The sequence below is a fragment of the Acomys minous genome, assembly GCF_964271855.1.
Source record: "Acomys minous genome assembly, chromosome: 19".
NCBI classification, from domain to species: Eukaryota; Metazoa; Chordata; class Mammalia; order Rodentia; family Muridae; genus Acomys; species Acomys minous.
In genome coordinates this window covers 55,868,063-55,882,481 of record NC_140499.1, presented here as the reverse complement: position 1 = coordinate 55,882,481, position 14,419 = coordinate 55,868,063, and the positions used below count along the sequence as shown (strand labels likewise).

Genomic DNA, 14,419 nt, shown 5'->3' with positions numbered 1-14,419 from the left:
TATGACTTTCTCATGTACTCTGGTGTCTCACATTTGACCATGTCCCCTGGAGGGGAAGACCTGGTGGCACTCAGAGGAAGGACAATAGGTTACCAAGAAGAGACTTGATACCCTATGAGCATCAAATGTATTTTTAAAAAACAAGGCTTAGAACAGTGGTTCTCAACCTCCCTAATGCTGTGACCCTTTAATACAGTTCCTCGTGTTGTGGTGACCCCCCCCCCCAACCATGAAATTATTTCATTGCTACGTCGTAACTGTAATTTTGCTATTGTCATGAATTGTAATGTAAACATCCGTGTTTTCTGGTGGTCTCAGAATGGGACCTGTGAATGGGTCATTTGACCCTCAAAGAAAGGGTTGTGACCCACAGTTGAGGGCCGCTGGCTTACAGTCATACCAACTTTCAGTTGACACTTGCATTGGAGTTAAGTGAACTGGGTAATGGGAGAGAAAATGTCTACACATTCATTTAAAAGATTTCCAAAAGGCACTCACAGGTTTCGAGCTACAACTGTGTGTAACGGGCAAATTTCCTAGAAACTCCTAATAGGCTTGTATAGAAGTTTTCTAGTTCTGTCATGGATTCATGCTGGCTCCAGAAAAACATATGAACATTGTAGGAAACTCCATAAGCTAAATGGCACCTCTTCACTTGATCTTTTTTCTCACTGTTTACATTTCCATGTGTGCGTATGTACACACACATGTGCTTACACATGTGTAGAGCCTAGAAGTTGACACTAGGTGGCTTGGTTTATATACTCTCTCCCTGACTTGGCGTTGGCTGATTCACCTAGTCTAGCTGTACAGCTAGCCAGGTTGCCCCATGAATGCCTGCCTCCCTTCTAAGGATGGAGCAGGCGGACCCATCTGCTTTTACATGCGTTCTGGGAGTCTGAGCTCCAGTTCTCACACTTGCACAGCAAGTGTTTCACCTAATGAGCCACCCACTCGCCCAGCCCTCATGTGTCTTTCTTATCTGATTGGGAGCACTGCCTATAAAATAGGCCAATAGGAGGAGACGTTTTATAGTCCAGTGAAGTTTGAACTCAAGGGGACCTTTGAAACGTGAATCAAATCTTAAATTTAGTGCTAATAAATTATCATCCTAATGGTTTCTTTGGTGAGTTTTCAAAGTAGTGTTAAAGCTAGAACAGAGGGTCTGTGACGTTTCCCATAGAGATATATTGCAGGGTTTTCTGTGCTGAATTTTAGTCACATGGCCAGTTGTATCACTAGAGTCCAGATTTTAACAAGTGGTTGAATTACTGAACTGGTTTAATTCCTGCTTTCTCTGTCTGCCACGACTCTCCTCAGCTCACAGTCCTTGTCCTCTCTTGGGCTCCTATATTGATTCCTTGACTTTGTTCCTAATTGCTGCTCAGTTTGTTCCTCAAACTTGTGCCCAAGTTCTCAGAGGCTGTTGAGGACCACATGGAACACACTGAGCCTCGTCAGGAGGGCATGCCAGCCAGCTAAGTGGAACCGAAAGGCCATGGCAGCCTTTGAGATCAGCAGGAAGAGAAACTAGTTTCCAAAATAGGGACAAATGAAATCCATTCTGTCCCCTGGGGTAGTCTATTGAAGCAGGATTCAGATGGCAGACCTCCCGGGGTGGGTATTAGCGCTTTAGAATGTGGGAAACACATCCCAGTGCCACCAAGATGGTGTCAGAGCAACAAAGGCACCCTGGCGAACACAGGAAGAATAGCAGTGACTCTGGGAGCCGCAGCCTGAGCTGTTGTCTTCAGGAGGCATGAACTCTGCTTCACCAGTCTTCACCTGGGATTCAAGACGTGTGTTGTGACCTACAAAGTCCTTGTTAGTACTCAAAGAGCCCCTAAGGGGCTGGAGAGATGGCTGATGGCTCAGAGGTTAAAGGCACTGACTGCTCTTCCACAGGCCCTGAGTTCAATTCCCAGCAACCACATAGTGGCTCACAACCATCTATAATGTGATCTGATGCCCTCTTCTGGCCTGCAGGTGTAGATATATACACAGCACTGTAGACATAACAATATATAAAAATAAATCTTAAACACACACACACACACACAAAGGGCCACTAGGGAAAATAGGTGGCCGCAAACGTGAACTGAGCACAGGATCAATGAAGAAGACTGAAGAAAGGAACTTCAGATTTCCTGCAGTCTAACCCATGAAATGTTGAACATATCCTGGAGATTGTTAAAACTTGTTACATGTTGGTCATAGGTCATAAGTACTTTGACATACATTGATTGAACACACACACACACACACACACACACACACACACACACACACACATACACACACATACACACACACACACACACACTTTCCGTTACCTGTATGACATGAGCACTGTAGACTTGTCCTTCCAACACTGATGCTTGGTACACACTTTGTGCAAAGCACGGAGAATTATCATTCAGATCTTGGATGGAAACTGACGCTTTGGTGAAGGCTCTGTGCCCACTGCTCTCAGCAAGAATAACGAGCTGCACTTCACTCTTGACTTCAAAGTCAATAAATTTAGGTTCTTCTACGATGAGTTGTCCTAGTTTTATGCCCAAGGTGGAAAAAAAATAAAGATGTTACTTTCAAATGTCTCAGAACACCATTGACTCATGTGCTCTTACTGGGGCCACAATGGAAAAAGTGGGGAGCATATGGATATTTGTAGATTTCCAACACTTACAGGCAAATGTCGGTAATGTGGGAGCTTTCTCTTAAATCATCCTTCATATAAAATAATCATCATATTTAGCCTATCCCAATGTCTTCAGAGTTGTATTTTAAACAATTAAAAAAAAATCCATCTGCTCATTCATTCATTGTGGGGAGGCATGCCACCGTGTGCACGAGGAGCTCAGAGGACAGTGTTTGGAAGTTGTCCCTGCCTTCAGCCTTGCTGAGGCATGTACGGCCTTTCTTGTTCCTGCTGTTGTCCTACGTATTCTGAGTTAGCTGGCCCACAACCCCCCAACAACTTTTCTGCTTCTGCCCTTCTCACAGTAGGAGTGTTAGTTAGCATGGCAGTTGTGTGATTTAACTACAATTGGCTTCTTCTGAAGGTTCTGTGAATTGAACTTGGGGTCATATGAAGGTTGTTCATCCTTTAATCAACTGAGCCGTCTCCCTGGCCCTCAGACATTTCTTAAATCTACTTCTGTCTCCTTTGCTGCTGTTTTCCTGTAAGCCACTGACATTTCCTGCCATGATCCCTGCATGAGTTAGGTTAAACACTAGCCATTTAACTGATCTGCCCAAGGCAGATGATGCCACAGCTCAAGTTTCTTTGCCAAACTAAGAAATACCTTTGTGTGATTTCATCTGTGTGTTGGTTGTGAGGTGACATGGTGAAGGTATAGGTTAAAAAAAAAAAAACAAAAACAAAATAAAAAATTCTTGATGAAGGCTTAGAAATGGGGATTTCCAGGCACGTGAAGGCACATGCATTGCAATTCTGAAGGAATCTGTATTCTTTGTTAAGGGTTTTACTACCAAGAGAGTCCATGACAGTCAAGGCTACACAGAGGAACCCTGCCTCGAAAAACAAAAACAAAAGCAACAAAAAAAACCCACCAAAAAACAAACTTAAATTTTTACTATGCATATATGCGTGTGGTTTTGAGCATGGGACTGCAGTGTCCATAGGGGACAGGGGGATGGGAGTTGTTGGGTGTCCTGGAGCTGGAGGCACAGACAGTTGTGAGCTGCTCAGAATGGATTCTGGAACTCCAACTCCAGGCCTCTGAAAGAGCAGCACATCCTGCTAACTCCTGTGCCCTCTCTCCACCCCTTTCAGCTACCCAATTGAAAATGTCGAAGATTTTGAGCATCAAAGAACCTCCTTGTGGAGATGGCTTCAAATGTGGCAAACAATCCACTGGGCAAAATGTCCTCATTTCAACCACTGACAGAATTCTGCCTAAAAAATACGCAAGTTTGGATGCAGGCAGAGTTGACAGCAACACTCTGGCAAGACACAGTAAGCAAGTCCTCAATAGTTCCTGCCTCACAAATATGTCTGTCTGATATATTGGGCCAGAAGGATAAAGATGATGCTCTAATGTTGATAGAGAGTTTTGGGTGACTGTTTAGGCAGCAAACTGTCTCTGTCATTTTTTTTTCACTTTGGAAGCTGATAACCTACACTTTCTGCTCACCCAGGTAATTAAGTTTTATTCCTTCTCAAGTCTCTGATGGGGCTGAAGACCAGATAGTTTAGTTTTACAATTGAGCTTGGTTGTTTAGGGGTTAAGGTGTTTTTAGGTCTATATAGGTGTTTTAAGTTGATGGAGATGAGATATGATAGATACTGATTTACATTCAGAATTTTAGACTCACCAAGACAGGAAATACGTTTTCTTCAAGCTTGCCAAATACAAATAGCCAAAACACTACGAATGTAACATTAATCTAATTATTGATTGTTTCATAGTTCTTCTTGCTGTATTCAGTTTATTTCATATATATGTGTAATAATATAAATGCATATGTAAAATAATAAAAAATATTTAAAATAAAGAAAATATCAAAAGTTCACTGTCATTTTTGACACCAGATTTGATTTAGCACTTTCACAAACCACATCTGTTTGTGAGCAATCCCCCATGACAGTATTTAGGGTGACTCGCACTTGTTCAGTGCAGAGTCATTGAGATGCATTTTGCGACTGGTGGTGAAAGGGTCAAGTCTTCAGAAAGCTCTCCACTGTAGAGATTGGAACCTGAGGTGGAGGTAGGGCCATAAATCTCTCCAGACCATGCCATTCTGTACTGTTTGTCCAGGAAAGAGAAAAGAGGAACACAACACCAAGTTGCTGGTGTTGTCTGGGAGAGTATGTGCTGGCTGGTGCAAATCAAAACAGAGTTTAAAGAAGATTTGTTGGGCTTTTGTTAACTGCATTTGGAATGGATCTATAGTTCTCATGACAAATGACCACTTGTGAAAGTCGTGAAATGACTCTAGGCTGAGCCCATGTTTTGCCTTGCATCAGACATGTGCACTTTTCTCAGAAACATCACAGATGTGGTCACAAGGGAACTGTAAGGCTACCACACTGTGCCTAACACATGGTCAGAGAGCTGCCTGCTTAATTCTGCCAAGAAGCCTCACGAATGTCACCTTGGAAGTCTTGTGTGCGCGCTATGTTGCCAGTGCTGTAACAGCATGAGACTAAAACCACCGTAATATTTTCCAATATATGTATAGCTCTAGTTTTATCCGGGTTGAAAAATACACATCAAAATGAGATTAAGATTCTTCAGTGGTACTGGCTTGATAATATCAGGTAACTTCAGCCAGTCACACACTATGGGCGTGCATCTGTGTAAATCCAATGCAGAATGGGACAAATATTTATGTTCACCCGTAGTGCCTAAACTCTATTCTGCTACAACTGTGCTTGGGAAACACTGAACGCTTGATCACTTTGTTTTATGTCAGTCTACCAAATATTGGCCTGAGTGGGACCAGCTGTTATTTATATGCCCAGTCTTGGTCAAATTCTCAAATCCGTGCAGCCTCAGACTGCCATGCGTGTTTTTAATCCAAAGTGACTTGAAATTTAAACACAAAAGTAAACCTTTCATTTGGAACTATGGGTCAGAGGCTCCTCCAATTTTTATTCTTAAGGAAAGTGACTTGTAGCTTTAGGGATCAATTTTGTTGATTTATCATTCCTACCCATTTTCCATTTTATAGTGCACATATCCAGAAAAATCTAAGTTATCTACTTTTAGGCACAATTTTAATGGTAATGTGCAGAAAGTTGCATGAAAGTTGCATTTTATATCTTAAAGTTTTGAAAATAATTTCTTGATAGCAGTATGGTATATTATATGTTCAAATGACTTTCATGATGACACACCTGGTTATATATGTGTATAATATGTCCTTGTGTGTGCATCAAACTGTACCAGCAGGATGAAGCAAGTCCTCAAAAGATAGAACTGGGAGGCACTGCTCTAGCCTTCAGACACATCGCTCATAATTGTGCAGAGTGTGGAAAACAAAGTGAGGAGGAAGACGCACAAAAGGTTACAGGAACCACTAGGAAACCCAACAGGAAACAAGGCAGGAAATCCAAATCTGCATATGTTCCAGATAAGTGGGAAATATTCAGAAACAAAACCAGGCACAGGGAGACTTTATTTTTTTCAACCTTAGTGTTAGTTGAAAGAATATAGGAAACCATATTCTGAGCTTTTGTTAGCTTAAACTTGAATTTATAGTGGCCATGGGACTGTCCTGGCAGGAGAGAAGAGATTCCCAGTGATAGAATTGGTATCAGACTCCGGGTGCCAAACTGTTGAAAGTGTGGACCCTATAGAATGACTATCTCTCCACCAGGAAAGCCATCCTAGGTGAGGGGCGGAGACTGAAGGCCCCCACCAGGCAGAGGAATCTGCCTCTCAGGAAGAGATGTCACTCAGGTGTGATAGTTATCCAGACTATCTCACACACAGGCCTGAGTCAAAACAGTGACAGCTCAGTAGTGGTTGGTACCATGTCCTGACAAAGACTCCTTACTTATATATGTATCTAGCCTTCTATTTAAGATGAAAACTCAGGCCAGAACCCCAAAGATGGGAGTAAGGGGCCCGTGGACCCCTTTATTTGTTCCTCTTGACAGTATGGCCACATTGACTGAAATAATCTGTAGTTGCTTTTCAATATTTCTTTCTTTTAATTGGTGTATAGCAGAGCAATGCTAGATGGAGCCACCAGGGCCCAGGATTTACCCTACACATTTCAGTTATACACGTTAAGAATTAAACTTGGTGGGGGGTGGGGTAGAAAGATGGTACAATGGAAGATCAGAGTCTTCAAACTTAAAATGAACAAAAAGAACCTGAGAATTTCTGGTAAATGAGAAGCACAGATCCCTACACCAAAGAAGCAAAGAGACAGATGTAAAAACATGAAACGAGGTGCAGGAGAGAGTCTTGGGGCCCAGCATCAGTCTGATTGGAAGCCCATAAAAGTTGCCAACAAGTGGCTTTCAGAAAGTGGCTGACTTTGTGGAGCAGCAAGAGGCATTTTACCATAAGAGGCATGAACTGAGTTTAGAATTATAAATCTAACAAAAATGCATGCCAAAAGCAAAGATTGAATATACATTTTTAGACATCCCAAATATGAACTAAGGAAGGCAATATTTTAATAAAAAAGAAAAAAATGCCCGAAAGGTAATTTTAAAACATTTTCTAGGATGACTGTGACTGTAATTTCAGTGCTCATAAAACTGCTGGAGGGGAATAATGAATTCTAGGCTACCCTGGGCTACGTTGCAATATCATCAAAAAAAGAGAAGATAGGGAGAGGGAGAGGAAAAAACAAGAAAGGGAGAGGGAAGAAGTAGAGGGGGAAAGTAAGTAATAGGGAAAAAGTGAGCTGTGGGAGGAGATGAGGGAGAGTGGGGGAATAAAAGACAGAGGAAGGAGACGGGAGAGCAAAATACTAATTTTTTTAAAAAGCTAATTCTGTTTTAAAATGCTCATTGTGCCAAATCTGGAAAGTTATAACTATGACTAACAAAAGCATATATTTTGCAAAAGAAAAGAGTGTTTGGATCTAGAGACCTATTGCAGAACAGAGGTATTGTCTCCTGCTAGTCTCTAATTATACACATTAAAATAGCAAGATTAGTCAAGGAAGAGAGAAAAGTAATTATATACTTTCCAACAAACACACTGAAAAATTTCATTTTCAGATAATGATTGCCTGTTGAATCTTCAGAAAACTGTCAGACTCTACAAGCTTGCTCAACAAAAAGCCAGAAGACAAAAGTGACTTTCAAGTATATATCAGTGCTGTCAAAAAAATATTTATTTTAGCAAGAAAAAAGTATGAAGTTCTTAGGCCAGCTGAACCAAGAGGACAACAGGGAGTGTGACATTCATTGCCATCCCTCCCTGATGTAGAATGTTTTAGACATAGCAATAACGTGTGGAGCTCTATTATAATCAAGTCATAGAAGAGAACACAACCTGATTTTTTGATGCTTCAATCAAGCTAAAAGATAACATTGGGTAGGGATTCAAACAGAGAGGGCTAATAAACGCAAGTCAGTGAGCCGGTGCCCGGTACCAGCCTCAGGCTGATGATCTCCTGAGGTGAAGGAAGAGGAACCCAAGGTGCACACACTCATTTCCTTGACTTAGTCACTCTACAGTGTATACAAATATCTAGACCACAACATAGGAAGGAGAAAACCAGGGAGCAAAGGAGGAAGGAGACTCAGCAGAAGAGCAAGGGACCCAGAGTGGCTTCCTGATCCAGTAAGGCTTCTTAGTGGTGGTGTAGTTGTTTTTGTTTGTTTGTTTGTTTTTATTTTTGTTTTAAGACAGGGTCTCTCTACATAGCCTGGCTATCTTGAAACTCACTATGTAAGACCAGCCTGCCTTCAGACTCACAGAGATCCTCCTGCCTCTGCCTCTTGAGCGCTAGGATTCCTAATGTGACCCACCACACCTGGCCTCCAGTAAGGTCTCAATTCCAGAGAGAGGTGACAAATGAATTGGGTTTTATAATTTCCACTGTCTAGGAAGAAATTACATGCACTTTGTCATACCATCTTACACATATTTTAAAAATATTTTAGGGTACGTTTCAATATGCCTAATTGTTTTATCCAATATATCTATATGTAAGCTCTTTGATCTAATGATAGGTAGAGTTTATTCTTGTTTAATAAAGGAACTGGGAAGGCTATGCCTGGATCTCATCAGACAGATATAGAAGTATATACCTAGCCTCTGGAAATAGGCAAACCTTCCTGGTTTTTTTTTAATAACATGTTTATTGTCAGTTTTTCTCCCATATGCTCACACTCTGGGAGCACAAGGAACTGAAGGTGTGATGGTGTTTGCTGCACCATGGGAGAAGAGATGAAGGCACCTGGCACCTAACACATCTCAAGAAGAGCACTGACTGAAGGCTGGGTGGACCAACAACAGTCACAGCACAACCCTGGATGAGATGTCATTTACTCAAGTTCACTCATTTCTCCCCATGGGCACATAACATAGATCAAATAAAACAGCTGAGCTGTACAGTCATGGGGGAAATTATTAAAGATATTCTTGTTGAGGTTTGACAACGAGGCAGTTGATAACTCTCAGTCTATGCTTGTGTAATGAGTTTGGAGCTGAGTTACTGCATAATAATAGTCTAACCAAAGCCAAGTTTAACACACACCCTACTTGTGAGTAGTCTCTGTACCAGCACAGAAAACTTCCCATGAGTCTCGAGTTTCCCAGTTGAGATGAGTAAGGAATTAGAGGCCCTTCCAGCGAAAACTCCCCAAGGCCAGACTGTGTGTTTATTTTAAATCAAATTCAGCCTTGATGATCTGCCTAACTTTATCTTTCAATTTCCCAAACAGGTGAATAAACTATAAACTACAAAGAAAAGCCAAATGCATCTTCAAAAACTCAAAAAGGCAGAATGGACGCTGACTGTTCTGGAAACAGCAAGAACATAATTTTTACTGATTCTACACACATCTTTGGACTGCCTATAGGTTCTCACGGGCTGCCACAGAACAGTTCTTACTTATCTTACAATTGTTATCTCTACCAATTTCACACGTGTAGTTTTTAATTTATCTGTTCACAATTTCATATGCATACATATGGGATATCTCAGAATTACTTACCAGATAGCAGAATATATTTCTCCTATCGCACTCATCTCCTATTGTACCCCTTCCTACTCTCTTCAACCCCTGCTGAGCCTCTGATTCCTCACCAGTCTCCCTCCTACTATTATTAATTTTGAGACTCACTGTGTTTTTAATTAGGGCTGATTGCATGAACATGGGTGAGGATGCTTGCCCAGAGCAGAGGCAACTTACCAGTGGCTACACCAAGAAGGAACAACTCCCCCTCCCACAACCTCCCTGAGCAGCTCCCTGTGCAGGGGTGAGGCATCATGGACCCCACCTCCACCCATGACTGACTGCTGATGGATGAGGTGGGTGTTGTGAGGGTCTTGTCAACATGCCACAGCTGTTGAGAGCTCATGAGTGTGACAACCAAGCCATGTCTAGAAGACAGAGTTCCTCTTCCCTGTCCTTTGGCTCCTGTGCCCTCTCCTGCCCTGGGTCTTTCAAATGTTTCAGAATTGCTTATCAAGCAGTTCCAGTCAAGTTAATAGGAAATAAAGACATCATAAAGGCCGAGAGGGATTACCTGAGTTAGAATCCAGGGAAAACACTCCGTCTTCATTCCCACTGAAAATCGAGTATTTAATGGAGTCTGGAATTGAGGCAGGAGCAAAAGCCTGTACAGTCATAACAGAAGTACCTGTAAAATTAGGATTAAAGAAAAAGACCATTAGAAAATTTATGGAAGTATAAGAACAAACACTGAGTATTATCTGTCTTTTTTTTTTTCATCTGTAACACACTCCAGCCTGGGCAACAGCATCCTCTATGACCGGTTTCCCCTCATATGTTCCTCCTGTGGTCCCTGCAGCTTATCCTGATCCCTAGTCCAGCTCTCCACATAGCAATGCACGTGGCTCACCATCGTTACACAGAGAAGAAAATGCTATGACGTGAGGTGCACGAAGACCCCTCTGTCACCTGGAAGAGGTGAAGAGGAACAAGGTACAAATCTCAGGGACACCGTGGCAGACCTATGTCATCAGCGTGGTGTTCCGGCTGCTGGTCACGACTGTCTTCAACGATGTCTTCTATCTGCCATGGTGCAGCTGGTCCAGTGTGAGCCTTACCCTTGCCTCATCACAGTGGACTGCTTCGTGTCCCACCCCCATCTGTCTTATTTTTTAATGCAGGATCTAGCCAGCGAACCCCCCCTGAGACTCCCCATTTGCACCCCTAGCGTTGACACAGGGTGTCATGTAGTGCTCTGCTTTCCACTTGGATGCTAGACACTCATGCTTGCACGGGACCCACCAGGAGACCTATAGCTAGATCCTAAATATGTTTTAAACTCTTTTATTTATAAATCAACAGTACCAGGCATCTTTTGTTCAGGCATATGTTTTAAAAACAAGGCATGCTGTTCTAGGAATCAAAACTTGATTTTTTAAAAATAAGTGCTTAAAGTATATGAAAACAGGGAAGAAAAACAGAAAAGGCACTGGAGTTTCCTCAGCTGGGACAAATGAGGGTCTCTACCTGTGGGACACAAAAATCCAGCAGCATAGGCCTAAGGTACACTGCTTGAAACTACATGGATAGCAGTAACAATAAAAAAGATGAAGAAATTAAGGTAAATTGATTTTTCACCTAGACTTTTAGAAGTTTTTCATGGAGGGTTGGAGACTCGCTGACAAGCCTTAGCTAATCCCTTGAACCCACATTTGGAAGGGAAGAACTGACCCCAGAAAGTTGTCCTCTGACCTCCACACAAGTGCTGCTATGCAGGCATGTGTGCCAATAAACATACACACACAGACACTATACACACACATGGATGCATGCGTTAACAGACAGACGGACAGACACACATCCATACATTAACAGTCACGCACACATGCACACACACATTAACAGACAGACAGACACACACACCCTTGCACGTGTGTCCCTCTATCCAGCCCTCAGTAAAATAAATAAATGAAAATTTTTTCTGGAAAGATTAAAAAAACACAAAAAGTCTGAGAGCAGACAGAATTCCCACCATCTTAGGGCTTACCACTCAAATAGTATCTATTTCTATAAATACCAAAGACCATGAGGTGGTTAGTAAAGTCAAAACTTCAGTGAGAACACACTTTGAAAAATGGCAACAATCTGGTAAAACCCAGATAGAACAGATGGCTCTCTTTTTGTGGATGTGTTGGGGGAAAGGATGTCCTGGGAAACTGAACAGGGCTTCACACACGCAAGGCAAAGCACTCTGTGAACCTTGAGCTCCAGCTTTTTGCTTGCTTGTTTTCTTTTAAAGACAAGGTATCACTAAGTCACCCAGCCTGACCCTGAACTCTCTGCAGCTCTGTAGATCTTGTGACCCTTTTACCTCAGGGTTCCTGGCGGCTGGGATTCACGGGCCTGTGCCACCAGGCGAGACGCAATGACCCTCAATAGAAATGTTACACTTGACAGAAAGCCTGACGGTGTTTAAAACTGCATCTGGATTTCCAAATGACTGTCCTTTCCAAACCACTTACAGAGTTATTTAGCAACAAATAGCATAATGGTGGGAGAATTGGGTCACTACAAGTGTTGAGAATGCTTCTAGTACACCGTAAACTAGTGGTTCTTGTACCACACATCACGAGGTGCGGGGCTCCTGTAGAGACGCCTTCTATAAGTCGATGCGAATGGGATGCGTTTTCATTATATATATATATATGTGTGTGTGTGTGTGTGTGTGTGTGTGTGTGTGTGTGTGTGTGCAGAGAGGTGTGTATGTGCATGTACACACACACACACATGCACATACACACGCACAGAGAGAGAGAGAGAGAGAGAGAGAGAGAGGGAGGGAGGGAGGGAGGGAGGGAGGGAGGGAGGGAGAGAGAGAGAGAGAGGGAGGGAGGGAGGGAGGGAGGGAGGGAGGGAGGGAGGGAGGGAGAGAGAGAGAGAGAGAGAGAGAGAGAGAGAGAGAGAGAGAGAGAGAGTTTGCTGAGCAAGCTTCGTCCATGGTGCCAACCACAGTTCTCTGCTTCCTTAGCCAGCTTACTGCTAAAAGCAAGAGGTTTTTTTCCTGCAACCCTATTGCCACATATTCAGAAGCGGAGACGTCAGAAGACAAACAACTCTTCAGGCAAAATGTACAATCCTTGCTGACAGCCTTTTCTTCTCTCTGGGTAGGAACACTTTTCCATGTTCAATTATAAAAGAAAATGAGGACATTTCTCGCATGTGAAAGAACAGTGATGAGTACAGAACTGGAAAATATCACTATGGCCTCTCTTGTGTAGAGAGAAAAGAAACCCTATTTTCTTGCAGATCTAATGTGTATAATGTCAAATGGAATTGTAACCCAGAAAATTTTCATTCAACAAAAACACTTCAAACTAAAGGCTAAAGTCTGCAGAGAGTCACAAATGTTTACGTATTTTCTTTCTCTGACAGAGTTTAAGTTTGAAATATCCCTAACAACAAGGAAATAAGTAAAAGACCAGTATCTTTTATTGATAATTTCTATTTCTTATTTTCAACGGTTTGAGCGTGGTCTTCCTCCTGACCTCTGCTGCCTCTGTGGAGAAGTCGGCTTGGTCTGAGAGCCCAACTGGTGGATTGATTACAGTTTGGCTTCCTGTATCTCTATTCCTACAAAGAAACACCTAGTCATCTCATCATGGCCATTGCAGTCCAACAGCAATTATTCTTCATACTTAAAAATTGGCACTATGGGGTATGTGTAAGTCTCTTTCACACTGGCAGGGAAGTCCCACTCCTAGGGGGAAGGAACCCCTTGTTATGTCATTAAATGAGATGTTTACTATTACATGATGAAGCTCAATAAAAAATTCCACTGTGCAGGGCTGAGGAAGATGGTCCTGTGATTGAGAATATTTACAGTTCATGCAGAGGACCAGCGTCTCATTGTCAGCACTCATATGGGAGCTTAAAACTGTAGCTACAGTTCCAGGGGAGCTGTCACCCTCTTCTGGTCTCCATGGGCATACACTGTACATACATGCAGGCAAAGCACTCATAATCGTAAAGTAAAAATAAAAAATACTTAGCATGGTTGAGGGAGGGGCTACTGAGGAAGCCCCACCCAGGACTAAGGAGCTATTAACAGTTAATGGCTGCTGGGAGTAGGGAGTCACTTATCTCTAGAGTGGGTGGCCATGCTACAGTGATAACCTCATGCCCATGCATATACAAGCAGCATTAACTGGACTCAATGGGCTAAACGTAATCATGATAATAATAGAAATAAAAATTTAAAAAGACATACAATTAGGATGGTCCTAGGGAAAAAATGGACAGAGAAGTGAGGATACACTGTATACTTGTAGGAAATTTTCAAATAATAAATAAAAATTATTTTAAAGGGAATGAAATAATAATAAATTAAGGCCAATAAGATCTTTAACTTCTGTGGCTGAGACACAGATGGGGGCTGGCATGAATTCACAGACATGAACACTGTCTCGAGGTATGTGCCTTTTGAGAGGCCTTACCCTTGCCTAAGACTTTTCTTCTATCTTCTACGAAATTATCTTAAATCAAAGATGAGGTAAGAAATTCTAGGTTGAAAATGGCTACCTAGGACCTGGAGGACACAGAGGAGGCCTGCACAAACCATTGCACCAGACAAGAATAACACATGCAGTTAACTTAGGCCCCTGTTCAGATCTAGCCAACGGACAGCTTATTCTCCATGGTTGTGGGGACAGTGGGAACTACCTCTGCCATGAACTCTGGTGCCCCCGATTTGACCCCTTCCCCTTGGTGGGGAGGCCCAGCACACAGAGGAAGGGGAAGCAGGCT

At 42.4% G+C, this 14,419-nt stretch overlaps 1 protein-coding gene across 1 annotated transcript in view; it reads right to left on the bottom strand.

Annotated features, from left to right (window-relative positions):
- DCHS2 (dachsous cadherin-related 2) overlaps nucleotides 1-14,419 on the bottom strand; it is a 207,560-nt gene that overhangs the window by 18,313 nt on the left and 174,828 nt on the right. The window contains exons 14-15 of the mRNA XM_084769764.1: nucleotides 10,191-10,304; nucleotides 2,334-2,545 (exon numbers count right to left, since the gene is read on the bottom strand). Of these exons, the coding sequence (XP_084625890.1) occupies nucleotides 2,334-2,545; nucleotides 10,191-10,304 (326 nt within the window). The remainder of the gene's footprint in view (nucleotides 1-2,333; nucleotides 2,546-10,190; nucleotides 10,305-14,419) is intronic.